Below are 26384 nucleotides of genomic sequence, written 5' to 3'. Positions count from 1 at the left end.
TCTGGTCATATTCTAGATCAATCGCATGTTTTTGGTCTGCCCACATAAGCATTGTATTTCAAGCATGTCTTGTACTACTTGGTTTAAACTCTTTATAAGTTCACCATTTCAATGTAATGTCAATAAAATAATATTTGAGGATTTATACTGTTGCAGGAATACTCTGTTTCATCAATAAAAATGAGGGATTCATATGGCAGAAAAGAACACCATCTCGCTTTGACTAGTCCTGAGAGCAGAAGAAAGGTGATACTGAACCATTAGACCTTGCCAACTGGATCTGTCAATGAATATTTTCGTGATGCTGAATTGATTGCAACATTTCTTTTGGATGTCTTCTAGGATGTAAACTTGTTAGGAATTATGCGGACACCTATAGCAAACATACTAAAGAAAGTAGAGAAGGGGGGCCCGGGAAATATTCCCAAGCACAGCAAAAAGGTGACTTTATGGCTCCCCAAATTGGCCTTTTCTAATATCAATATCCCTGCATGCACCTGTTCCATCTCTAAATAATCTTATTTAACTTCTGCATAATTCTGTTCATATTATTTTAATACCAAATGCATTGTGTTATTTGAATCATGAATTTAAATGTCTTGGCAGTATTTTAATTTTTGAGTGAAGTATATCTTTCAATAGTCCTTATTTCCAATTCTTAAAGGTAACGCGCCATGAATATGAAGTTGAGACTTCGAATGGGAGAACTATAACGAAGCGCCGAAAGACAAAGAGCACCGTGATGTTTGGGGTACATACATGCCCACATGATAGCATCATTTTTGGTTTGGAAATGCATATACTACAGTCACTTGCATGTATATAACTAAGACTGCCTTCTATATTGTACTTTCAGGAACCAAACTCTCAGAAGGCGGTGCATTCAAAGACCCCAAATGCTAGCAAGGATATCATGAAAATCAGGAAGGTATATGGAGACAACTTGAAGTACCTAATTTATGCTTTTTATTTAATTTAAAAGTATTCATATTAGTTCTTGGAAGTTTCTTCTCAAGCTTTTGTCTGATGAATATGATGATGACCTATGTTACATGGACTCTGGTTCATGTGTCAGGTCTAGGTGCATGTCTAAGCGTCAGATCCTTTCAATATCTAAGAATTTTGTCTTAAGAAACCGTGTCCAACTCATGCCAAAATCTGTGTTTGCAGGTACTTTAGTCTAAAATGAAGGGTCCGGGTAACATAGATGATGACATTGTACAACTGGCTTAGTGTATATTAAGTTGCATAGGTGCTGTTTAACATCTCTTACAGAGTTGTCCTGGATCACATAGGGCACTTATATTTTAACTTTAAATTAGTAATAGTAGGCAACAGAATTATCTTATTGTCGGTATGTGTACTGAAATTCATCTTGATAATTCTATATAGCATTTATCATCAGTAGTGGTTCTAGAAGTCATTCTTTGAAAGGGGCCAAAGAAAACAATGTCCCAACTTATACATGCAGGATTGTATATTTTTCATGTGCATTATTTTTTTTCTCTTTTTTCCTTTATCTTTTCCTTTTTTTTATTTTTTGTTTTGGGTGGGGGGTTTAGGGGGGTGGGACGAGGGGGAAGGGCATGTGCTATTACTTCATTGAAGCATGATTCCACACAAATTCTACTTTCAACAATATCTTCTATGATAGCAAGGAAAAAGTTCTAGGCCAAACAAAAGGTACCAAATATGGATATTATAAAATTGCAAGATTAAGAAGGAAGCATCTTGTAACGAAATTAGCAAAAGTGCAAAATCCATTTAAATCACTAAATGGAAAAGAAACATTCATATGACAACAGACCCATAGCATTTTTTTTTTGTAAGAAAAGGAACTTTTGAAAAGCTTTTATTAACATTAGATAGAATTCCAATTCTGCAACACTAACCTTTGGGAGACAATCACCATCCAGAAATATATCTATTAAGATGTGTTAATTTGTCTGCAGTTACAGACACATTGTGTATAAACTAGCATGTGAGGGTGAAAAGAATGAGGAGCAAGAAAAAGAATTATCATTTTTATGTCAGAGAGGAGTGGAAGAAAAGCACAGATGAGAAAGACAAGTTAGGCATTTTGCAGATGAGAATGAATGGAAGGTTTGTATATGGACGAGGTGCTAATAATAGAAAATATAAATAAAAGCTCTAGTTAAGCACTCCAATGCTTCTTCTCTTCCCTGCTAGGTTGTAGAGCATCAAACCATAATGCAGAGTCAGAAGCAACCGTTTGGACTTTGGGGAATGGATACATACATAATAGCATATTTTTGGGATATAATCAGATTGTATTCTTAGGTACACCAATTATCTATTTTTAACAGCATATCTTAAACACAAGTGCAACTGAGAACCGCTTTATCGACTTTAATTTTAAGTTGAAAAGCGGATTAAGGGATCCTAGCTCCAAGAAAAGATATTTAAATTTAGGTGGGGTCCAAATTTATTTTTGTTGGCATACAGACTTGCAATTAAAGGCTGGTGCCAACATCCACAAGGAGCAATGGCAGACTTTTCTAGCATTTTTGGGTGCCAAGAGTATATCCACTTTGGTCTTTGAATCATGGGGACACTGGTGCAGAAATCTTAGGGAGGCCTTTGCAAAATCCAAGAACTAATAGATGATTTCTGATCCTTGGGATGTTTATGCTCCTATTAATCATCTTTTCATCGTCTGTATAAAGTGCAAAGATCATAATAGTAATTACTTAATTGGGTACAAAGAACATAAAAATGGGAGAAGCTTAAATTTAGCCAAGATCTTGTGAGTATCTCAAATTGAATTCTTGTTTGTTGCATTTCGAGTGAATTGTCCCAGAATGCAGAACATAACATTTTAGTGTGTGTGAAGCTGATTTTAAAATGCTGCTAAGTAGGTATTGATGATGCTGGAAGTTCTAGCATTATAAAACTTAGTTTCCTAGTGATTCAAGTTATTGGCAGAATTATGAGTCAATCAAAAGAACTATGTCAAGTGGTCTAAATCTTTAAGGATAGATATGCTCATTGGTCTCTTAGTTTAAAATCTATAGTGGTTCATTCTCTACTACTTTTGTTTGATATTTTGTTATTCTTCCCTCAGTACTCCCCAACTTTTTGTAATAGAGTAGCAGGGTCATGAGGCATTAACAAGTTTTTGTTTTTTTGCCTTTTCTTCTTTTCTCTTTCTGGCATGGGGGGTTGAGGGGTGAATATTTCAGGTTTGGTTTAATTTGGCTTTTAGGAAAATAAATTTTCTCCTTCAGTTGTGGTCAATATAATTTTCTGTGTTGATGTCTTTTTCTTTATAAATGGTAATCAATTTTTAGCAAAAAAAAAATGGTAATCAATATAATTTTTCACTTTAGGGTGTCAATATGTTGTCATGAAGTATTACTTAAACCAAATTATTTGGCTGGATTGAATTTGACTGGCATTATTATTTTACTTATCTCTCTCTCTCTCTCTCTCTCTCTCTCTCTCTCTCTCTCTCTCTCTGTGTGTGTGTATGTCTGTCTGAATTGGCTCTGTTCTATATGATAAAGCTCAAAATTGATTGAAATAGTCAGTAGAAAAATAGGACTCTTCTAGGACAATTTCGTCTTTCTTTTCAGTCTTTAAGTCATTTCTCAAGTGGATATGTATAAAAAGGATGCTGAATTTAGCAAGCTGACAACCCTGATGTGACATAAGGGCATCATTTTTTCTGAAGTTGGTGGGTCAGTATTGCTTCTTTTTGAGTTAAGCCTTGAAAAAGATGATCTTAACAATTGCATTCAAACAAAGTTGCATATTGTTGTTGAATGTGCACAAATCAGACTGTATGTACAAACTCTGTTGGGTTGCTTTAGAAGATACTACCCTGATGTATCCTTATGCAACTGAAGTTGCAGGTGAAATTAATACAGTCAATTATTGCATGAATGCAAATAGCAAGTGTATGAGTATTGGTCGGTGCAGGTCTGTTCTCATTCATGAACATGCATTCATATGTGCATGCTGTGTCAGTGTGTAGGGGTGGGCAAGTGCACATATGTGTTATGCATGTGTGCTGCACAATTGCTGGTGGTAGAATTTATACAGTTAATTGTTTTCATGAATGCAAATGGCATGTGTGTGAGAATTGGTCGGTGCAGGCTTGTTCTCATATGTGAACATGCATTCATATGTGCATGCTGTGTCTGTGTGTAGGGTTGGGTGGCTGCACATATGTGTTATGCATGTATGCTGCACAATTGCTGGAGGTTTGTCCATGGGTAGCACATACTCACGTGCCTCTCTCTATTTTGTGTGGGTTGGATTTTTTCTTCCGGGAGGGTATGCATTCACATCTCAGTTACTAGAAGCAGGTAGGGTGTGGGTGTGGGTGTGGCAGTAAAAAAAGCACTTAAGAAGCAGGTGTGGGGATGAGTTTCCAAGAAGTTTCAGAAGCAGGTCCGCCATCCTAAATGGAAGATTCCTGTGACTAAGGCTCACATGCATGTACTTGTGCTTGTGCTTCTGTGGGTGTATACATGTGCATGCATGCGACATGATTCATCTCTGGCATTTTGTTTATATGATCTGTTTATATATACAGGTGGTTGGAGGACCCCATCCAAATCCGGCAAATATAGGTGATTTGTTCTCAGAGGGTTCTTTGAATCCTTACAATGATGATCCTTATGCATTTGATTAAAAGGTAATTAACATTGATTCAAGAAATGATTTATACATAGCTCTACTTCTGAGCTTCAGATCAAGCATCTAGGTACTTACATAATTTATGCATATTTATCTTCTTTTTTTCCCCTCTTAATCTTTCAATGTTCCAATATTTTTTCAATCCATCTTTAGAAATCCTTAACCAAAACCATTTATTGCTTTGGTAGGCATATTAAGGTTCCCTAAACTTGCACTTAGCATCTGTTTTGTGAACATGATTATTCAGTCATAATGCTGAAACCAAAATTTCCTTGGGAAAATACAATTTGCCTCCCTCAACTTTAACAATGTCTCTAACTGGCCATGAAGTAACATTTCTATCCCGAACTGGACCTTCTATGATGGCATTGGAAAACATTCTAATGACCAAAATGCCCTTATTATTTTTTAACAAAGCTTCAACTCTATGCTCCTTCTCTCTTTCATTTCCTTTGTGAGTTTTGAGGCCCAATTTCACCCTTCTCCTTCCGTTGCCCCTCTGCAACTATCACCTCAATTCGCCACAACCCCCACGTCTTCACCTTCTTACAAGTATAGATGCCTACCTCCTCATCCAGCCTTCAATTCACACTCTTTAGAGTAGAACCTCTTCAGAACTCATGCATGACAATTGCCACCACCAGCAGCACTATCATGACCACCACTCACTCCCATCGTCACCACCACCACCACCACCACTACCACCACATTTATCATCACCACAAGCATCGTCCATCATCATCATCACCACCAACAACAATAACAACATCAACACGACCATCACAATATATCTAAAAATCAACAAACCAAACAAAAAGGTGGGGAAAGAGAGAGTGCAGCAGCAAAAACATAAGATACAAGAAAAGGGGAAAATAGACTTTGGAGTAGAGAAGTAGAGAATATTTCCAAAAAAGGGTTTTAAGGGACCATTAATCTTGGTAGGAAGTAGTTATGGAGATGGGGATTGTGATCTTTTAGCCCAGTATATCATCCTCGCCATGGGAGCAAGGATAAGAAGGGCGATGCCTACTATGACCTTGATCTTCTTTTCGGTGATCTTGGACACAATCTTAGACTTCACAGTAATGGGCAGATGGGGGCACCATCTCCTTGTCGAGCACCTTGGAATACTTGAGCTTAGTGATATCCATCATTATGGCAGTGGCAGTGGTGGTGGCTTCCTTAACATCATCAAGGACAAGGGACTGGAGGCGGTCGACATTGACGGTGGGGCGATGGAACTTGTTGCAGAGGTGGTGGAAGTAGCATACGCTAACATTTCCGAAGTATCCAGGATGGTACGCGTTGAAGATGATTTGGTGGTTGTGCATCTTGCGGGTGTTACTGTAGTTGTTGGGGTGCTCACCCTAAATCACCATTGGATCCATGACTGTAGGTATTCCATCCTCCAAACCACTTTCGAAAGGATTAGGATTCGAATAAGGGTCTTGTGGGCGATGCAGTTAAGGATGGTGAGGGGATGAGGCATAGATGGCAATGACGTCCTAGTGATAATGGAAGGTTCCTAGGGTTTCGAGGCATGCTATGTGGGGGTGGCGGTTGAGGATTTGGGCGAGAGGAACTGCTCTTTGCACTCCATTATGGAGTTAGAAAATTTCGGTGATGGAGTCGCTTGATCCTGCAAACTTTGCCACAAATTTCTTGCCTCAAGTCATGGGAGACTCGCTTCATCATGACCTTGGCTCAAGATTTTGGGAGATTTCCCTTGTAAACCTTGTCAATGTCACCAAATTTGAGGAGCTATCAATCTCAAAAACTTTTGGTGGCAAGCTTTAGTTGTAGGAGATGTGCGAACCAACTATTAGCTCCTAGGGTTCGATCACTTCAACATTCTTGATCTTGTAGAAAGGTAGGTGGTGCCGATAACGGTGATGATCGGACAATGATGGTAATGATGGAGATGGTGATAATAAAGGCTGTGTATTTCTTCACACTGGACAAAATAAGAGACCGAGAGGGCCAAACTAGGTGAAGATTTGGGAATTCTAGAGATGTTAGGGATTTCAAAGGGGCATTTTAGAGATTTTGGAGATCTTAGACACATGATGGTTATGTAAGCTTTTTACTGAAGCCGATTGACACCTAGTTTATAGAGATGGATGGAAGGCCAATTTAGAAAAAAAATATAACTTGGGCTGGTTTGAAACATTTGATGCAGAGGGGATCTAAGTGTAACTCCGTCAAACTAAAGGAGGGTTGAATTTTTTGCAATTACTTTCATGCCCTATTAATGCCTAAATTCTCATGGATATTGTCAACAGAAGATAATTTGCATGTAAACTATAGTGTGCCTAGCATTAGGTTTCTAGTAGATATTTGGATTGATATAAACCTGGGTGATGCTTGATTGCACCTCTGGCCATATGATGAATTGAGAAGCTATCTCTTACTTGAAAGGGAAATAAGTTCTCATCCAAGGTTTGCTATGCTGGTACCGGAATTCGTACCGATTGCCTGGTGGTATGGTATAATATGCAACCATGCCATTCCATTCCAGGCTCGTACCGATACAGCAGAACCAACGAGAAGGGGGAGAGGGAGATGGAAAGAGAGGAAAAGAGAGAGGGAAGGAGGAAGAGGGAGAGGAAGGGGGGAGAGAGAGGGAGGGGGAAGGGGAGAGAGGCGGAGGGAGGGGGAGATGGAGAAGGAAAGAGAGGAAAAGAGGGAGGGAGGGAGGGAGAGAGGGTGAGGGAGGGGAAGAGAGAGAGACCAAGAGAAGGAGAGAGAGAGGGGGCTTTCGAGCCCCCATCTGCTCCAATGCATGAAAAGAAGGGCTCCATTGGAGGAGATGGAGGCTTGAAAGCCTTCTCTCTCTCTCCTTCTCTTGGCCTCTTCCCCTCTCCCTTCCTCTCCCTCCCTTCCTCTCTCTCTCTCTCTCTCTCTCTCTCTCTCTCTTCCTCTCTTTCTCCCTCTCCCCCTCCCCCTCCCCCTCCCTTGCCGATATCTCGAACCGAGGGGTGGAACCATGCCGATCCGCCCCTACTACGGCTCGGTACACCGCCAAATCGGGCAGTACAACATTCCTTGTTCTCATCCTTAATCGTCAGTACTATTTGTGAGTACCATGCTTGGTAGGAACTACTTAATCTGATTTTTTGTTAACCATTGAGATCTAATATGCAAATTGTTTTGCTTACTTTCCTTTTTTTTCTTTTATTACGAATTTATCAGTTTGAAATTTGTAGTACACATTGGGGCTAGCTATATATTAGACAATTTAGTTATGAGGTTATGTGGATGCTCAATTACCATATCCATATATATCTCTTAAAAGAACGAGAAGGATTTGGGTCAAGGTGGCGGGTAAAATAATCAGGATGGTTGTTTATCTCGCAATCCCAGAATTTTGGGATATTGGAGATCACTTTTAAGACAATTATTAAGAAATAATGGATTGCAAGGTTGGTGGCCTTCCAGATGCCTCTCACTACTCCATTCCTTCACCACATGCTTTCACTCCTTCCCTGCTCATGTGGGATATATCACTTGGATATACAGTCAGGCATCCATTTGAGCCTTGCATAATGGTTCGAAATGTTATGCAATTTCATCAAGGAAGATATTCTGAAAAATGGCACATTACACTGCTATCACAAAGAGAAACAGTGATGAAACTTATGGAGGCATCTTAATGTGCTTCAACTTTTTCACCTAAAAAAGAAAAAAGAAAAAGTGCTTCAACTTTTATTTATACCAACAGCAATTATTTTTGTGTTTTCTTAACAGGAACGTCATTCATCAGTCTAGAGCTAATAACATTTGCTTCATGTGATTCATCGATCATTCTACTGAGTCTACTGTGTTGGTAACTGTACTAAATCTTGATTTTGCAGTTCTTAACTGAAGACTGTTTGACTTCATAGTGAAGCCTTATGAAGCAGAGATTGCACGCAGGGTAAGCCATTCCTGTCAGTGCAGTTTATACCAATTATGCTGCTGTTCCCGCATCCTATGGACAACCTGTTAGCTCAATTTACAATGTTAATGTTTTGCTCTTTTAGATTATGCGGTCATCTTCAGTGTAATCAACATTCCAAGCTTTGGCAGGCAGGTGCGTGTATTAGGAATGTTAAACTGATTCCGTAACCAAACTTTTTAATCTGAAGCATATCTGTCTTCGCTTGTGTACCAAGGTGGATTAGGTCCATCACAGCTGTCTACCAAGGTGGATTTTTGGTCATAGTTATGCCTATAACTATCTCTTCCTTTCAGATTTTACTACATTCAAGCAGGAAGTATGATGTTATCTTTTCATTCGTGGCTTACTGATGCAGCAGTTTATGGAGGTTCTTTCTGGATTGTTGCTGCTCAGTAACCATATATTCACGGTTCGAAGTATTAACCTTGGATGAAGTTTTCCTACATTTCTGAATAAAACTCTTGGTCACTATATCATTGTGGTTCCTTTTGGTGGCAAATAACCAGTGACAACATTGAAAGGTGTATTAAATCTTCCTGGGTTTTGGGTGTTGCAAGTTGGTGGGGTTGACCCTCGGTTATCTTCTGGATGTTTTTCTTTCTGTGCTGCGGCTTTGCAGAATGGATTTCCCTCTCGAGTGAAACTGTTGAGGAGTGCTGCCTGGTTACCAATTGTTGTGGTTCAAATTTGGCCCGGGGGTGACCACGCCGGAGGAGTCGAGGGAGCCGCTGGTTGTTGGAAGAAGAAGACGGGGGCCATCTCCTGCGCGACGGCGGCGGACCTGCACAAAACCTCATCAGTATTTCCGGTGAGGGTCCTCCGACGATCAAGTTAGAGTAGGGTAAATTTGGTCCAGCCAAAAGTCCCTTAGAAGTAGAGGTGATCACGGGCCTTCTGGCCCGCCCAGCCCGCCCGGCCCGGCCCGAAAATTTTCGGGCTTGGGCATTGAAAAAGCGCCCATGGGTCGGGCCTGGGCAGGAAAAGCGGCCCGACCAAAAAAATCGGGCCGGGCCTGGAAACTTTTAAAAATGGCCCGATTCGGCCCGGCCCGACCATAAAACATTGATATAATATATTAAAATTTTTTTGAGAAACCCTAAAGACTAAAGACTAAAGTCCTAAACCAACCCCCCCCCCCTCGCTGAGAGCCGCCGCACCCCTCCCCCTCCCTCGCTGAGAGCCGCCGCACCAGGAGGAGCAGCGAGCGACGATGGCGGTCGACGACAACGACGAGGCGGTGATCGCCGCGCTCCGCGCCTCCCACTCCAACATCGTCTCCATTCTCCGTGCCTCCGCCCGCATGGACAAAGGCCTCGCCGCCGTGGACGCCCGCCTCTCCCTCGGCCTCGACTCCCTGGACGCGGTCACCGAGGCGGTGGCACCGCTACAGTCGCAGGCCATGGCCACCAAGGCCCTCCACGCCCGCATCAACCGCGCCGTCCCCCTGGCCCTCTCCCTCCTCCGCAGCTTCGCTCTCGTGGAGTCCCTCCAGCGCCGCCTCCTCCGCCTCTCATCCAGGACCTCCTCCTTACCCCGTCTTCTCGACTTCGTCGACTGCGTGGACTGCCTCCGCGAGACCATCGCCGCCGTGACGGCCGGGTGCGAGCCGGCAGTCCTCCTCCTCTTCGAGCTCGATCCCGGCTACGAGTTCCAGGATGGAAGAGAGAGAGAGAGAGAGAGAGAGAGAGAGAGGTGGGGGGGGGGGGGGGGGAGGGAGGTGGCTACGAGTTCTAGCTCCAGCTCCTTCTCTTTTTTGGTTTTGGTCTTGGTTTTCCTTCCCTCACATTGCTCCAGTTCCAGCTGGGCCATCAGGAAGAAAGATCGGGGGATTGGAGATGAATTTCTTGGAGGGTGGAGATTCTTTTAATTTTCTCCTCTCGGTTTCTTCTCCCTGAGATGGACTCCTGATCCTTTTTTTTTTTTAGTTGGATAGGGCTTTATTTTTTTTAATTATTCATGTTCAATCATTAACAATAGCTAATGTTTCAATTTTGTGTTTGTAGGTTTTGAGAGTTAGAAGATGCAAGGATGTTCTTCTACAGTTTTCTATTATGAAAGTGGCTTCAAGAATTATGATTACATTTACTTTTGAATGCACAAAGATGCATGTTTGTTATAATGTTAATGGGACAATGTAATTTGTATTTTATCTAAATATGTAATTGTCTAAGTTTGTAGTTTTTATTGTTGGGTTGTAATTTTCAGCTGGACAATAGTCTTTCATACAATTTATTTTTTTCTATTGGCTTGAAAATGCAAATTTTTTTTTAATGTTTGTAGATATATCCAAATTTCAAAGTTTGAAACCACCACCAACACTATCTATTTGAAATAGGCTAGTTATATCCTTAACATTAACTAATTAATCATTGGAGAAACAAAATAAAGATAGAAAAATACATCTAGTTTTAGAGAGCCCATTAAGCTGTTGGGCCATTTTTGCCCATTTCTAGATTCCAAACAAAAAAAAAAAAAAATTGGGCCTGTCGGGTCGGGCCTATCGGGTCGGGTGTCGGGTCGGGCCTCTCTAGGGCTGTCAACGAGCCGAGCCGAGCCCGAGCCACAGCAGGCTCGGCTCGGCTCGTTCCATAAAAGTCTAGGCTCGGGCTCGGGCTCGGGCTCGGTACCGAGCCCTGTACTGGGCTCGGGCTCGGCTCGCCTGGCACAGCTCCGGCTCGGGCTCGAGCTCGTGAGGCTCGTTTGCCCGAGCCCGAGCCTGCCCCGGCGGCCGGCGCCCCATCCCTATCATTCGTCGGAGGACGGGAGGAGAGAAGAACGAAGGAAATAAAGAAAAAAAGAAAGAAGGGGGCGGCCGCGAGTACCACCGGCACGGACGTCGGCCGCGGGTCGACCGCAGGCGCTGCGGGCGCCGGAGGCTCGGCCGCGGGTCGACCGCAGGCGCTGCGGGCGCCGGAGGCTCGGCCGCGGAGGAGGGAGTGAAACTTTCACTATGAAAGGAAGGGGGTAGGGGGGACCTCGACGTAGGAACGCCGGATGGGGCGGCGGCGCTTCACGCTTGTTGCCTTCCTCGCCGGGGGCGACGGCATCGGGGGCGGAGAAGGGAGAGGAGGTTGCGATGAAGCTTCTCGGAGAGCTGGGAATTGGGATCAGGTGTACGGCGTTGTCATCGTCGTCGGAGGGGAGGGGGCATCGGCTTCGGGCTTGGGGGCGAGCCGGCGAGGAGAACGGAGAAGAAACCGAGAGGGGTTTGGAGGGTGAGAGGGGTTTGGAGTTGGAGGGGTTTGGAGGGTGAGAGGGGTTTGGAGGGAGGCAGGGGTGAAGGGGGGTTTGAAGCCTTGAAGGGTTTGGAGGGGAGGTTTCGGTGGTGCTGTGACTGCTGTCTGTGGAGCCGGGCTTCACGGCCGGCGGCGCGGCGTGCGGGCGAAGGAAGGCGGAGCGCGGCGGAGCTGGGGCTTCAGGAAGTCGGGGAAGGCCGGAAGATTAGGGCATGAGCATTTAGGTCGACGGTGGGGGCTGGGGAAAATGGGATTTGGGTAAGCGACTGGGTTCTTTGAATCAAGTTTCTGTGATCGAAAGGGGGCTGGGATTTGGGTAAGCGACGGCATCGGGGGCGGGCTCGGGAGTCACGACTCGAAAGGGGGCTGGCTGGGTGGGCCCGTGGGCCGTGGGTCATGAGAGAATGAGAGTTGTTTACTTGTTTAGCAATTAGCATTCAGCAAATAGCGAAAGGTCCAAGCTTGTTTGGGCTCGTGAGCTGCTCGGGCTCGAGCTCGGGCTCGGATGTAAACGAGCCTCATATTGGGCTCGGGCTCGGGCTCGTTTGACTAACGAGCCGAGCCCGAGCCGGGCTTTTACTGAGCCGAGCCCGAGCAGCTCGGCTCATTAACAGCCCTAGGCCTCTCGGGTCGGGCCCGTCGGGTCGGGCCTCTCGGGTCGGGCCTGGGACCAGATTTATAAGGTTGGGTTGGGCCTGGACAAAAATTTAAGCCCGACAGTCGGGCCGGGCCGGGTCTGGGCATAGCCATCGGGCCTAATTTCTGCTGTAGAGCCCGGTCCGAGCCCGGCCCGGCCCGGTTTTGATCAGCTCTACTTAGAAGTTACCTGACCGGGCTATTTATAGTCCCGGTGGAAAGGCCTAGGTGGCAGAGGCACTGTTCGCCCTCATCATGAGGGGGCGGCGCTCTGAGCCGAATGGCGCGCAACTTAGGCTGGTAGGCAGCATGTGGTGCTGTCCGTTCTTGAGAACGGTAAAGTGTTGACAGTCACAGCAGGGTATGGCCGGAGTAGTCATGGTGCCGTTCTTTAACTATAGAGAGCCAGTTATCGAAGCATGGCATGGTGGTGCTGTAATGTACGGCCACGTAAAAGGATGTATGCCCGCACATGGTGCTGTAATGTATGGCCACGTAAAAGGGCATATGCCCGCACATTAAGGCGGAGTGGCACTTTTCGCTAGAAGCTTCTTTTGAAGGGCAACCGTCAAAATTTTGCCTTTAAAACAGTACTCTTCTCACGAAAAATGGAAATCAGATTGATGGCCTTGATGATCAGTTTGCTTATGTTGTAATCAATCGCCTCCCTTGCTAACATTCATTAGCATGCTATTTTCCTTTGTAATTTGAGGACCCACCTCAAGTACCAGTAAGAAGCGAGTACGTCCTGCCATGCGTTTGTCCACTACCGTACCTATAACTTGGAAACTCCGGCTCCTGAAATCATTGAACTATTTTGGCCTGGAGAACTATCAAGCCAAATTAGAGGTGATCACATGCCTTCTGGCCCGCCCGGCCCGATCCGAAATTTTTCGGGCTTGGGCATTGAAAAAGAGCCCATTGGTCGGGTCTGGACAGGAAAAGCGGCCCGACCAAAAAAATCGGGCCGGGCCTAGAAACGTTAAAAATGGCCCGGTTCGGCCCGGCCCGGCTATAAATCCTGTTATAAATTATAATATATTAAAAATTTTAACAAAAACCCTAACCGGGCCTTTCCCTTCCCTTCCCTTCCCCTCCCTCGCTGAGAGCCGCCGCCGCACCCCCCCCCCCCCCCCCCCCACTCCCTCGCCCGCCCTCCCTCGCTGAGAGCCGCCGCCGCCCCCCCTCCCTCGCTGAGAGCCGCCGCCGCCGGCCCCCCTCCCTCGCTGAGAGCCGCCGCCGCCGCCGCCCCCGCCCCCCCTTTTCCCTCGCTGAGAGCCTGATAGCCGCCTCCTCTCGGTGTCGTCGCCTCTTCAACGACCGGCCGGCGGCTCTTCGCGTCCTTCTCCCCCGGACGGCAACCTCCGCGGCTCCGGTCACCGACTCACAGTCACCGGTAAGAGTTTTCTCCTCCTCCTCCTCCTTTTCGAGCTCGATCCCGGTAGATTTTGCCCAAGCCCGGAGAGAGAAAGAGAGAGAGAGAGAGGTGGTGGGGCAGCGAGAGAGCTCGGAACAGTGGGAGAGTGGGGAGTGGGGACAGTGGTTTTGTTTTGGGTGGAGACGGGAGACAGAGAAAGAGAGGAGGGATCTTTCATCCCTTCTCTTTTTTGGTTTTGGTCTTGGTTTTCCTTCCCTCACATTGCTCCAGTAACCCAGTTCCAGCTGGGCCATCAGGAAGAAAGATCGGGGGATTGGAGATGGACTTCTTGGAGGGTGGAGATTCTCTGAATTTTCTCCTCTCAGTTTCTTCTCCCCTGATTTTTTTTTTCCGGTTGGATGGTGCTTTATTTGTATTATGATAATTCTTATGAACTGAATTTTTTGTATAATTAGTTGTATAATTTTTTGATAGGCTTATGTCAATGGCAAGCGAAAGTTCACCTATTCTTGTGGCGGATAATGAGCATGAGGATTGTTATTTTTGCCCATTTCTAGATTCCAAACAAACAAACAAAAAAAAATCGGGTCTGTCGGGTCGGGCCGGTCGGGTCGGGCCTGGGACCAGATTTATAAGGTTGGGTCGGGCCTGGACAAAAATTTAAGCCCGACAGTCGGGCCGGGCCGGGTCTGGGCATAGCCATCGGGCCTAATTTCTGCTGTAGAGCCCGGCCCGGCCCGGATTTTGATCACCTCTAAGTCAAATCCATCTCTCACTGACTCTCCTACGAATGAAGGGATCTTTCGCATGAAAGAATGATCTGTCTTCTTTCATGATATTATGTCCTGATCTCAAAACACTTTAAAATTTTTTATTCGTTCAAAAAATTGTAATAGACAATAGAAATTAATAGCTAGAATATTTGTAATTGACGGGCAATTCCACCAAATTTTTGATGCTTTATTCTCTAACCTCATTAATACTCAAAAATTGGCGTACATATCGTGATATGTATGTACTAGCTCTATTGCCCTCAGTGCTGCATTACTAGGGCAACACATTTTTCCTTCGTCAGTGGCTGACAGGGTGAGAACAACAAACTTCATGAAATCAACCATTGTGGTTAGATTTTCAAAGGTCTTCAATGGCTTCCTCTTCCCCCCCAAGAAACTCTTCCTTTTTGGAGGCGTTCACAATTCCACTGCTTGAACCTGCTGCAAACAGAGATGTGCCTAGTTCAGCCCTAGCACCCTAATTGTGCTCTTCTAAATTTCTCCGCCACTGGGAATCACTAGAGCTGCCTACTATACCTCGCATCCCTACTTCTCAAGTCCACCGCTCAGCGACTCAGGTAGTATCCCTTCTCCTCTCCTTTTCTTTTATTCTTCTTAATATATTCATGGATCCATAGAATCCACCGCTCCACCATCCTTCTTCCCCCATTATCTCCTTCCTAGGTTGTTCTCCGACCACTAGCACAGCCACTGCTACCTGCTTGTCATAATTCCATTATTAATAGACCAACATGTTTTACCAGAAATGGCTATGCAACTAGGGTCCGCAGCATTAAACCTTTGAAAGAAGTAATCTTGCACCTTGCTCAAATGAACCTTTGAAATAAGTAAAACTTGCACTTTATTCGCTAAAACTGCAAATAAGCCGGGTTGACCTGATCCGACCCTACCTCCTTAAACCCGAACTATCCCATGTTAAAAGATCCATAGGGCAGGATCGAGTTCTAAGATTAGATTATTATTATTTTTGGATCAGATTTAAATTTACTAAATTCAAAACGAAATCCAATCTGACTCAATTTACTTAATTTTTTTTTTAAAAAATTGAATTTCTAATCCTACGACCGGACAGATCTAACCCGAATCGGAAAAATCATTGACCATGACCCGTCCGCGTGCCGCGAGGCCCGCGACCCGTCCGTGAACCGTAACCCGCTCGCTCTCAGACCTCACTATCCCCCAATTCCCAAATCACTAATGCCTACGACCGAAATCTCTCATTCATTCCCATCGGCCATCTCTCTCTCTCCCGTTAGGGTTCTCTCTCCCATCGCGACCGTGACTATTCCTCAACCCGTCTAGACCATCGGCCGTCGGCCGTTCGTGAGCATCGCCCATCGCGATCGATCTCCACCTTAGTTCGTGCAGCGAATCGGTCTCTTCGGCGCCGTCCGGCGACTTCGGCGTTTTCGTTCCCACTCTCGAGGTATGCCCCTCCTCCGAAACACTAGAACTGCATCTTGCCCTACGTCTTCTCCATCCTCCCTTCTTCCTCCTCTAGATAATGCAATACCATTACCATGATCACTTTATGACTATTAGAATAGTTTTCCCAGAACTATTCCTTCTGTTTTTCGGCTACGACTTTTTGAAATGACTGGATCGATAAGTTCAGGCTCCAGAGTAGGGTTCCTAGGACTTCTCTTGTTGTAATCTTTAGCCCAGAACTTTTCAAGTTGCTCTCTGAGGCAGCATTTATTTTACAGTAAGAAGAAACAGAATTAATATAACCATTCTTTTTTTTTTCTTTGATGATAAGGGAGGTTTAAAAAACACCTGGCTTTTATTAATGATTCAAAATTATTTAGAAGATAATTGTGTACAAAATAAGCAACGAAAACGCATAAAAAACAGGGCTACTTAATGCAGAGATCAGACAAAGTACTCCAAAAACAAACCACACCTGAGACCACTTGGGATTAAAAGGATTCTCCTCAGCAACAACACCGCTCTCTAAGGCTCATCTCATAGTGGCAGCACATCTAGGTTGTTGTGAATAAAATCTTACCCACAGGCTACAGCAGGAACTTAAAAAGCAGCAGATATAAGAGTATGATGATAGGGCGGGGTCAACAATCCCAAAAAGTACATGGATTTTGTGTTCCACTTTATACATTTTATGGTATTCATCACCTATCAGATCATCACACAGTTTACTCACTTTACCAGTCCAAAGCTGATCGCTTAGTTTACTAGAAATTGGTGATTGGTTTAGTTAAAATTCCTGGAATGCCACTTAAAAACTCAACCTGGACCTGACCCAGACCCGAATTACTTGGGTTGAGGAGGAGGGATGCGAGGGAGAGTGGGCAGCTCTAGTGATTCCCAGTGGCGGAGAAATTTAGAAGAGCACAATTGGGGTGCTAGGGCTGAACTGGGCACAGTATATATACTTATACACCAGTCGGTTCAGTTGATTTTATTTAAAACTTTAAACCGAAAACAAGCTGACCTTTTCTTTTTGAACTGATACTGGATTGAACAAATATCCGACTCAAACCGTATCGAAATAATCAGTTTGGATGGGTTACTTTGGAATGATATTGGCCATCCCTTAGGTTTGTTTAATGGCAGCATATTGGTCTGGTCTGGTCTGGTTTCTCCTGTCTGCTTTCATAACAAATAAATCCTGTACTCTAATTAGCATGAGCAAAGTCAAACTCCAAACCTGACTCAACTCCAAATCTTTCAATATTTCTTACATACCTTCAAGTCTGCTAAAGGTTATTCTACATTCTCTTGCATAGTATGTCTAATCTATATATTTAATGTGATCATATGCACAAGGACTAACTGATCTGTCAATTTCTATTAGAAGAAAGCTACAAATGATAAAGAGCATGTTGGTGGAAAAGGACCATATGCTCAGTCTGGCTGTGAATTCACCAGTAATATCTCAACTAGGACTTGTAAACACCAAAACTAATGATATTATCCCAGCTCCATGAAAGGGGGCACCAGCTGATATGGTTGTTGGAGGAATTCCATCATCCAAATGTCAACATACAGATGATCAAAAAATTGTTTTGTTGATTTACAGAACATACTATTCCCTTTTGTGTTGTCTTTTTATGCACAACAATAATTATGTTATTAGCAATGTGCCATTTTTTGGCTTTTCAGATTGTACTTAAAATGTCATCAATTATACTTTATGTGCTGTTTTTATATCCATGCCTCTGTTATTTTCCCTCGCAGTTTTGAATTTGAAGCTATCCTTTTCATGTATGTTTGTTTTACTTTTACCATTTGCAATCAAATCCCAAAATCTAGCAATTATACTTTCATTTGACACCTAATAAATTGTAAGCACATTCCAAATGATAGCTTCAAACTAAAATGGACAGAAGCCCATTTAGCCCAGCCCACTTAGCCCAGCCCATTTGAGCGAAGCCCATTTAGCTTAGCCCTATTCAACCTGATAAACCGAATTGAATTGAACTGAATTTCTTGGGTTAGTTTGAACCAATTTTTGCAGATGGTTGGTTCAGTTTTGGTTTTAGAAAATAGATTTAAATTGGTTCAGTTTCAAGAATGACTCTAAACTGGTCCCACCCAAACTGCACACACCCTCGTCGGCGAATCACTTACATCTATAAGTTCGCGAAAACCTTCAAATCCCTACATCCCTTTTTTTTCCTCAGTATTTTGATTAAGTACCCTTGTGTTTTCCTCTGGAGATGTCTCCCGCCATTGAAAGTTGGTGTTTTTCGATAATATTAGTATGAAATCACCCACTTGTTTTGGAAAAAAATTATTTTTGAGTAGAAAAATTGAGTTTTAACACTCTTTTCTTCTTTCATTTTTGGATTATAGTATTGCTTAGAACTTATTATTTTTGTGTGATTTTCGTCTTTGAATTGCAGTTCTTTTGCGAAGAAAATGAGTTTGATTTCTCAAAATATGCTCCCCAAGAAACGAAGAGAGAAGATTGATGGAGAAGCAGCTGATGGGTTGGTTGATGAACATAAACTGAAGAACTCGAAGAGGAAGAATAGAGGCAGAGATTATGACTTGTTGGAGGGAAATAGAGAGCAGGAGAAGGAGATGAAGAAGCTGGAGAGCTTCTTGTTTGGTACCCTTCACTCCCCTGTGGAATTTGGCAAGGAAGCTGGTGGAGAAGAGGAGGAGGTGGCTCAGGATGTGCCTTTGTTCTTCGTGGATAAGTCCACCGGCGATGAAATGGTAGTCTATGAAGAGGACTTGCATTCTCGAATTGAAGAACGGCGTAAGGAAGAGAAGAAGCCAGCATGGGTTGATGACGAGGAGGAAAGGACGGAGGTGGACATAGTGAAGGTCAATAGGTTGAGGAAGCTTAGGAAGGAGGCTGATGAGCGTGTGATATCAGGTGCAGATTATGTGGCTAGACTACGCGCCCAGCATGCTAAGCTGAATCCTGGAACAGAATGGGCACGTATTGACCAGAAATCTGCCCATGTTGGTGCTTCCGATGATGAATCCGATGATGAAAGCGGTGTCACGGTTGCCCATGGATATGAGGATATGGAAGGTGGTGATATTCTCCGGAGCAATGATAAGCTTGTTGTTAAAGGTAGGGATAAGCTGTTGCCAGGGCTGTTGGAGTACTCAAGGCTAATGAATGCCAATTCAGAGGAGCCTTCCAATGGTCCTATCAATTCAGTTCAGTTTCATAGGAATGGCCAATTGCTGCTGACTGCTGGACTGGACAGAGGGTTGAGGTTTTTCCAGGTTGATGGAAAGCACAACACTAAGATACAGAGCATATTCATTGAGGACTGCCCGATATATAAGGCTTCATTTTTGCCTGATGGGTCTGAGGTCATAATTTCTGGCAGAAGGAAGTTTTTTTACAGCTTTGATTTGGTGAAAGCGGCCGTAAGTAAGATAGGTCCTTTGACGGGGAGGGAGGAGAAAAGTCTGGAAGTTTTTGAGGTTTCCCCTGATTCGAGCACCATTGCATTCATCGGTAATGAAGGTTATATTCTTTTGATGTCGTCAAGAACAAAGGAACTGATTGGAACTGTCAAGATGAATGGAAGCGCACGTTCTTTGGCTTTTGCTGATGGTGGGCAGCAGCTATTGAGCAGTGGTGGTGATGGGCAAGTTTATCACTGGGATCTTAGGACAAGGAGGTGCATCCACAAGGCTGTCGATGAAGGGTGTATAGTGGGTTCAGCCCTCTGTGTTTCACCAGACAACTCTTTGTTTGCAGCAGGTTCAAGCAGTGGAATTGTGAATGTCTACAAAAGGGGAGAGTTTCTTGGGGGAAAGAGGAAGCCATTGAAGACCATTGAAAATCTAACCACAATGGTTGATTTCATGAAGTTTAATCATGATGGACAGATTTTGGCTATTAGCTCAAGAATGAAGAAGAATGGTCTAAAATTGATACATGTTCCATCTTTTACCGCCTTCTCAAACTGCCCCCCTCCCAGATTTAGTTTGCATTACCCACGTGCTTTGGATTTCAGTCCTCATGGAGGTTTCATGGCCATGGGAAATGCTGGTGGAAAGGTTCTGTTGTACAAGTTGCATCATTATCAATATGCATAAACCATTGCGGCAGTGGTCGGCAACTCTGGCTTGTGGTATCATACTTTTCTTTAACCTATTGAGCTGGCAGTTTTTAATACCTTCAGTTGTGGTTAGTATTATTTTCTGTGTTGATGTCTTTTTGTTTATTAATGGTAATCAATGTAATTTTTCCCTTTAGGATGTCGGTATGTTGGCATGAAGTATTGCATAAACCAAATTAGTTGGCTGGATTGAATTTGACTGGCATTATTATTTTAATTCTCTCTCTCTCTCTCTCTCTCTCTCTCTCTCTCTGTATGTGTGTCTGAATTGGGTCTGCTCTATATGATAAGCTCAAAATTGGTTGAAATAGTCAGTAGAAGAATAGGACTCTTCTAGGATAATTTCGTCTCTCTCTTGAGTCTTAAATCATTTCTTAAGTGGATATGTATAAAAAAGATGCTCAATGTAGCAAGCTGACAAACCTGATGTGATATAATGACATCATTTTTTTCTGAAGATGGTGCGTCAGTATTGCTTATTTTTGAGTTAATCCTTGAAAAAGATAATATGAACAATTGCAGTCAAACAAAGTTGCATATTGTTGTTGAATGTGCTCAAATCAGACTGTACGTGCAAACTCTGTTTGGCGGCTTTAGAAGATACTACCTCAATTGATCCTTATGCAGCTGAAGTTGCAGGTGAAATTAATACAGACAATTGTTTGCATGAATGCAAATGGCATGTGTATGAGTATTGGTCGGTGCAGGTCTGTTCTTATTCATGAACATGCATTCTTATGTGCATGCTGCCTCAGTGTGTAGGGGTGGGTAAGTGCACATATGTGTCATGCATGTGTGCTGCACAATTGCTGGTGGTATGTCTGCGAGTATTTAGGATTTTCAATCCTACGACCTGTCTCGACCTAACCCGGACCGCATATTGGTTTGGCGAAAACTCATTCTAAGCCAAACTGTCTTCTTATTCATCTGCCGCATTGGTTTCGGTGAGTGATGGGCCTGAGAAATGGGCCTCAGAGGAACAATAACACAATTGCTGGAACCTGAGCTCCTCTTCTGCTTCTCTGAGCAGAACTGCAAAGGCTCGGTGGTAGGGATCACAAACCTCTGCATTTCCTCTCCAACACATACAGCGAGATATCCCTTGAGGACATCTCCGGAGGGTGCCCATGAAGTGTCGGAGGAGAGGGTCCTCTTCAGGAACTTGATGCTCCTGCTGCTACTCTTTGGTCCAACTGCCGAAGCCTAACTATCTCTGTGATCTTGTTGGGCTTCTTGGAATCCATGGATCTTATTTGATAGCTTCCCAAATGCTTCAAGAAGACAAAAACTCTCTGTTCGCGTTGGCAGTGATGGTCTAAGATGCGATGGTGGGTGGTGCTTCAGAATTTAAAGGGAGCTCCAATCCTTTGTTTAGGATTTTTCTTTTGTTTATTTTAATGGCTATTGGTCATCTACCTGGGTTTCTGAGATCATTTCCTGTGGAATCAAACGCACCAATGGTTTCTTCTTTCAAAAGACTCATATGAATAGGACTGCAACTTTTTAAGCAAGTCTGGGCCTCATTCATTGGTTTCTGGGGAAAAGGCACTGCTTGGTCTTGTGCATAGGAAGGGTCTTGGGCTGTTGATTCCGATCAAAATGCAGATCTTTCTGCAATCTTCTTATTTAAAGGGAGCTCAGCGCTGGTTGGCGGCACGGCCAAAGATGAGGGAGAGGTCGAGTGGAAGAAAAAGGGTTGGGAGGAGAGCAGTAAAAACCAACTTCTAAAAAAAAATAAAAGTAAAAATTTTTCACTTCTACTTTTTTTTAAAAAAATAATAAAAATGTTTAAAAAAACAGAAACAGAGTAATAAAATATATTTTTTCCATCGAATTTCATTTGTTAAAAAAAATAAAAAAATGGCAAACAAGACTTTAATTTTCTTTTTTTTATTTTTTTATAATTAAAGTAACTTTCATAATTTATGAAAATAGTGGTTGTGAAATTTTTTTTACTTCCACTATTTTCAAAAATAATATTTTAAGCTGTGAAATCAAATCTTTTTTTTTAATGAAAATGGTGGTTGCCTCTACCCTCACATTCTTCACCAAGAAGGTTCTTTATCTTCCCTCCCTTCCACCTCTTTCACCCTGCCTGCATTTGCCTCGTACTTTTATCCCTTACCTCCTCCTATTCCCTTCTATTCATCTGCTACCTCCTCTGGCTCTTCCCCCACCTCGATCCACCCTTCCTCCCGATGCCTCTACCACCTCCTCCTTTCTCGATGCTCTCATCCATGTCCGAGCTTGGCAAAGATTGTGAAAAGAGTCTGCAAGATGATCCCGAGATTACCCTAGTAGGAGAGCTCTCTTCCCTCTATCTATTGTCCAAATAAAAGATAAAAACAACAGCGCCTACCAAATCGATTTTTATTATCAAAAAATTTTAAAAAAATAAAAATAGGTTTCCTATTCTCAAACTTTTTAAAAAAGAAAAGTGAAAATGATGTCAAATGCAACCCTAGTATAATCCAATATCTGTGTGGGATGTGGATGAGTTACAGTACGAATAAAAAGTATATTTTATTAATAAAATATATATTAAACAAAAATGATTATTAATGAAATCATTAATTTTTGTACTAAATTTAATAGTACTAAAAAAAGTTCCATTAATAACATTATTAATGACACACACACACACACACATATACTATTTTAGTAAGTAGAACCATTATTTTAGTATATATAGCTAGCATATAACCCACAAATGCATAGATATGATTATTTATCTATTTTCAAATTATTTTTGAAATATAATGTAGCATTTTAATAAACTATATTTAAAATATTATGTAGGTTTGTCAAAAGCTTTCATGGTGCGATTATGCTATTGTAATAGTTATTACTTGAAGCCATGAACTAAATTATATATATGCCCGATAGAATATAGATTATATTATATTTCAAGACCATAGATATATCAATTGACTTGAGTTTGAGTTAAAATTAAATTATAAACATATAGCTATTATATACAATATTAAATATATTTCAATAATAAATTAAAAATATTATATATATATATGTTATTTATAATATTTATGTTTTATTAAATAAATTATGAATGTCAGATATATTTATTTAAATTGTTATATGAATTTTTTACAATTATTATAATATTTATATTTCAACTTAAATTTTATTATTCTATTGGCTGCAATTGAATTTTTATGTCTTTAGTATCAGCTCTCTTATCCTATTAATTAAGCTAATAACATATTAATAAGAATGTAGAATAAAAAGTTTAAATCCTAACATCAATATTAGTATCTGTGAATGGAAAGCTCAGCATAAATAGAGTCCTTATTTTAGTGTGTGTGTGTGTGTGTGTGTGTGTGTGTGTGTGTATATTAGATTACATTAGAATTCATTTCATTTATTTTCTCTTTTGTTTTGAAAGAATCAAATTGATGAATTTCAGTAGATTACATTAGAATTCATTTCATTTATTTTCTCTTTTGTTTTTAAGGAATCGAATTGATGAATTTTGGCCAACTGTATCAACCCAAAATGATTCAGCTAGTTAGTATCATGAGAAAGCATCCATTTTTTTATAACAATATACAATGAGAGGGAGGACGCGTGCTTTATTGCGACGAGCTGGCAACATTATTTCCTTCCTTGGAGATGTAAGAGATTAAGAACATTCTATATAGCCCAGGATAAGAAGTGTTATCTGTGGACCAAGCAGGTGAAAGAACCTGAGAAGAGAACAGAGGGCTCTCCTCCTCGCCGACCGACCTGGTAGCCAGCCAATGGAGGTGTCGACGTATTCCTGAAAAGTTGGAATCTGTGAGTTTGGCTCCTTCCTCTCCTCCTTTTTATTTTTTCATCGTGGATCCTCTTCGCTGTGATCCAATTTCTAAGATTATCAAATAAATCTATTTGGTTGTCCGTGCAACTGTACAGGTGTTTTGTATTCTGACTATATAGGGTGTATTCGTACCTGCTATGTATGAACCGCCCGCTTTAGCAAAAAAAAAAAAAAAAAAAAAAAAAAAAAACAACAGATGTTTGCAACTCTATAATTCCTTCCATATTTTTTTTAAAAAAACTCTATAATGATTGTTTTCTTTCATGAACTTGATTGGATTTTTCATTTATATTTCCATTTCAAAGCTAACCGTCATAATTCACGTTTAAAATGTCTTGTTTGTCTATTTTCCTCTTCTTCTTTTTTTTATTTCCAGTGCTGCTATCAATTATTATGTTTAGATTTTGGGAGCTAGTGGATATCCTTCTTAACTTTTGTCCCCATGAAGTTTAATCCAGATTTACAAATGGAGCTCATATTGCAGCTATGCATCAATTTTTCTTTTTAGAAAAGGTTTCATGTTCAAAACTTAGGAAGTATGTACTCCAAAGACTTAGATGAATTATTTTTGCTCAAACCATTTGGAAACCAAAGGAGAAATGTATTGGAAAGTAAAAAAACTGTTATTCATTAATGGTCAAATTAATGTGCTAATTGCCCTTATTGAGCTCTTCTGTTTCTTCCTCCTTCCTTTTTAAATCTCTTTATTCTCTGGTTCTTTTTCTTGTTCTCTGTTTTTGTACTCATTTCATCTCTGATAAAATGTATGATGGTCTCTTTCACCATATTGCATAAAAAAAATGATGATAAATTAAAGTAGTCACAAGCTTCTATAGAATTTATAACCTTTTCTAAAATCTGTAGTGTTTCATAATTCAGTGTGGATGCAATAGACCTTTTGCGCAAGATTTTCAATAAGCTTTTTTGCACAAGAATTTGTAGCATACTGCTCTATGTTAAAACTAGTCTATATCAGGCATTTATTTCTGCCCAAATATTAGAGAGAAAAATATCTTTATTGTAATTGTCTCACTAGATTGAACTATTATACCAACCTTTTTCTTGGGTAAAACAATTACCGTTCGACTTCCCCATTTGCAAATACATCTGGGTGAAGTTATGAGGTATTCTTAACTCCTGAACTCTCCTAACCAGCAACCAATATCTTTTTGTTTCCTTTTCCTTTTTGTTTTTCACTCCATTATTCCTCATTATCTCTCTTTTCTTCAACACTTACATAAACCATTTTATGGTTTTTATTCTATTAGGAAACGAATTTGTGCCATTTTTCCTTCTACCAGAAATCATACCACTCAAAGGGGCTAGATCGAGCTAGAGGATGTTGTAACTTGGAGTTCTTTTGAACATGCCTTATAATTCCTTTTGATTTTTTCCTACTTGATTTACATGCTTTAATATTAATTCTCATCTTTTTTATAAAGATTGAATTTATTTATCAATCCCCACTTATGTTCTTACAAATAAAATCTCTTTGAATACCTAATCTTGAACTAGTATCTTGAACAAAGTTACATATACTGATCGAAAGAGTAGCATCATTCATCATCCTAGAAAAGTCACAAATATCTTACTAATAAAAATGTTAGTGTTGGATCAATGTTTCTTGAAAAATCATATATGAGTGAGATACAAGGATCTAAGGTTATGTACAACACATTATCCAATTATAATAAACCCCCACCAAGACTGTTCCTGCCCTTTAATGACTGGTATATTGGAAAATAAAGTGCAGGAAAATAATGATGTTATTCTTTCCTTTGTTTTGTGTTAGATAAAATAATAAATTTTCACACAATACAACCACTTTTAGAGAGGATTTTTTTGAGAGGAAGAAGTTCGAAATTTTGAAAATTATTTAATCCAAAAAGAAAACACAAGTGAAAATAATGATAGTTATTTATATTATAACGGTCTGTGCATACAATCAGGTCTACGATTATTATTAACATTGTTATAATGTTTATAATACTATTATTTAAAATGACACAAAGATTCCAAACTATGGATTTTCTAACTAATTATGCTCTTGATGCCGAACCATGCAACTTAAACGAGTCCTATGATGGAGTAATCCTACGGGGTTCTTGTTGGTTTGTGCATACAATCAGGTCTATGTCGCATGGTGCAAAGATACTAGCTTTACTCTCAAGATTTAGTGCACTTTATATGCTGCTAAGTCAGCATTTTTTTCTTATAATGTATGTCTTCGGATGTACTCAGCATACTTGCCCTCGGTGCCCTGAGAATAGACAAGCGTTCCCACAGTTTTACAAGTGAAACAAAAGTAAGCTAGCTGAATTATTGAGTAACCATTCCTATCTTCTTTTCAAACTCTCTCA

At 41.6% G+C, this 26384-nt stretch overlaps 3 protein-coding genes and 1 long non-coding RNA gene across 14 annotated transcripts in view; 3 read left to right on the top strand and 1 right to left on the bottom strand.

The window, feature by feature from the left end:
- The window catches only part of LOC103716118 (synaptonemal complex protein ZEP1-like), a 35277-nt gene extending 25793 nt beyond the window's left edge, over positions 1–9484 (top strand). Inside the window, exons 14-21 of one of the 10 annotated variants that reach the window (XM_026808113.2) lie at positions 157–246; positions 343–441; positions 665–751; positions 857–928; positions 4562–4663; positions 8520–8581; positions 8688–8737; positions 8964–9483. In XM_026808113.2, the coding sequence (XP_026663914.2) occupies positions 157–246; positions 343–441; positions 665–751; positions 857–928; positions 4562–4660 (447 nt within the window). In that variant the 3' untranslated portion in view covers positions 4661–4663; positions 8520–8581; positions 8688–8737; positions 8964–9483. Of the gene's footprint in view, positions 1–156; positions 247–342; positions 442–664; positions 752–856; positions 929–1170; positions 1488–4561; positions 4664–8519; positions 8582–8687 lie in introns of those variants that run through there. The other 9 variants (XM_026808111.2, XM_026808110.2, XM_026808112.2 and 6 more) reach the window with 9 other exon arrangements.
- On the bottom strand, positions 8981–13328 carry LOC120111036. The gene is made up of 2 exons (XR_005512170.1): positions 12668–13328; positions 8981–9386 (listed from the first exon to the last, which is right to left on the bottom strand). It is a non-coding gene; the product is annotated as an uncharacterized LOC120111036 (long non-coding RNA).
- On the top strand, positions 9749–10847 carry LOC120111035 (exocyst complex component EXO70I-like). Its single transcript, XM_039127350.1, has 2 exons — positions 9749–10204; positions 10609–10847. Exons 1-2 carry the CDS (start codon positions 9816–9818, stop codon positions 10613–10615), a joined length of 396 nt encoding a protein of 131 aa, XP_038983278.1. The 5' UTR covers positions 9749–9815; the 3' UTR covers positions 10616–10847.
- Positions 13329–13681: 353 nt separating the features above from the next.
- Positions 13682–20434, top strand: LOC103716117 (U3 small nucleolar RNA-associated protein 18 homolog). Of its 2 annotated transcripts, none has more exons than XM_039127345.1 (2): positions 13682–13873; positions 18516–20434. In XM_039127345.1, the coding sequence occupies exon 2, from the start codon at positions 18532–18534 to the stop codon at positions 20182–20184; it is 1653 nt and encodes a 550-aa protein (XP_038983273.1). In that variant the 5' UTR covers positions 13682–13873; positions 18516–18531; the 3' UTR covers positions 20185–20434. The 2 variants fall into 2 exon arrangements, with proteins under 2 accessions (XP_038983273.1, XP_008802211.2); XM_008803989.4 differs by lacking the exon at positions 13682–13873 and adding an exon at positions 14934–16075.
- The last annotated feature ends 5950 nt before the right edge of the window (positions 20435–26384 follow it).

Source organism: Phoenix dactylifera, chromosome 6 (genome assembly GCF_009389715.1).
Source record: "Phoenix dactylifera cultivar Barhee BC4 chromosome 6, palm_55x_up_171113_PBpolish2nd_filt_p, whole genome shotgun sequence".
In the NCBI taxonomy this organism is placed as follows: domain Eukaryota; kingdom Viridiplantae; phylum Streptophyta; class Magnoliopsida; order Arecales; family Arecaceae; genus Phoenix; species Phoenix dactylifera.
Note: the sequence above shows the minus strand (reverse complement) of the source record. Positions and strands in the feature narration are given on the sequence as shown.

Bases quoted from the DNA above. Each gene is read 5' to 3' on its own strand.
- LOC120111035 (XM_039127350.1), top strand. From the start codon at position 9,816: ATGGCGGTCGACGACAACGACGAGGCGGTGATCGCCGCGCTCCGCGCC.
- LOC103716117 (XM_039127345.1), top strand. From the start codon at position 18,532: ATGAGTTTGATTTCTCAAAATATGCTCCCCAAGAAACGAAGAGAGAAG.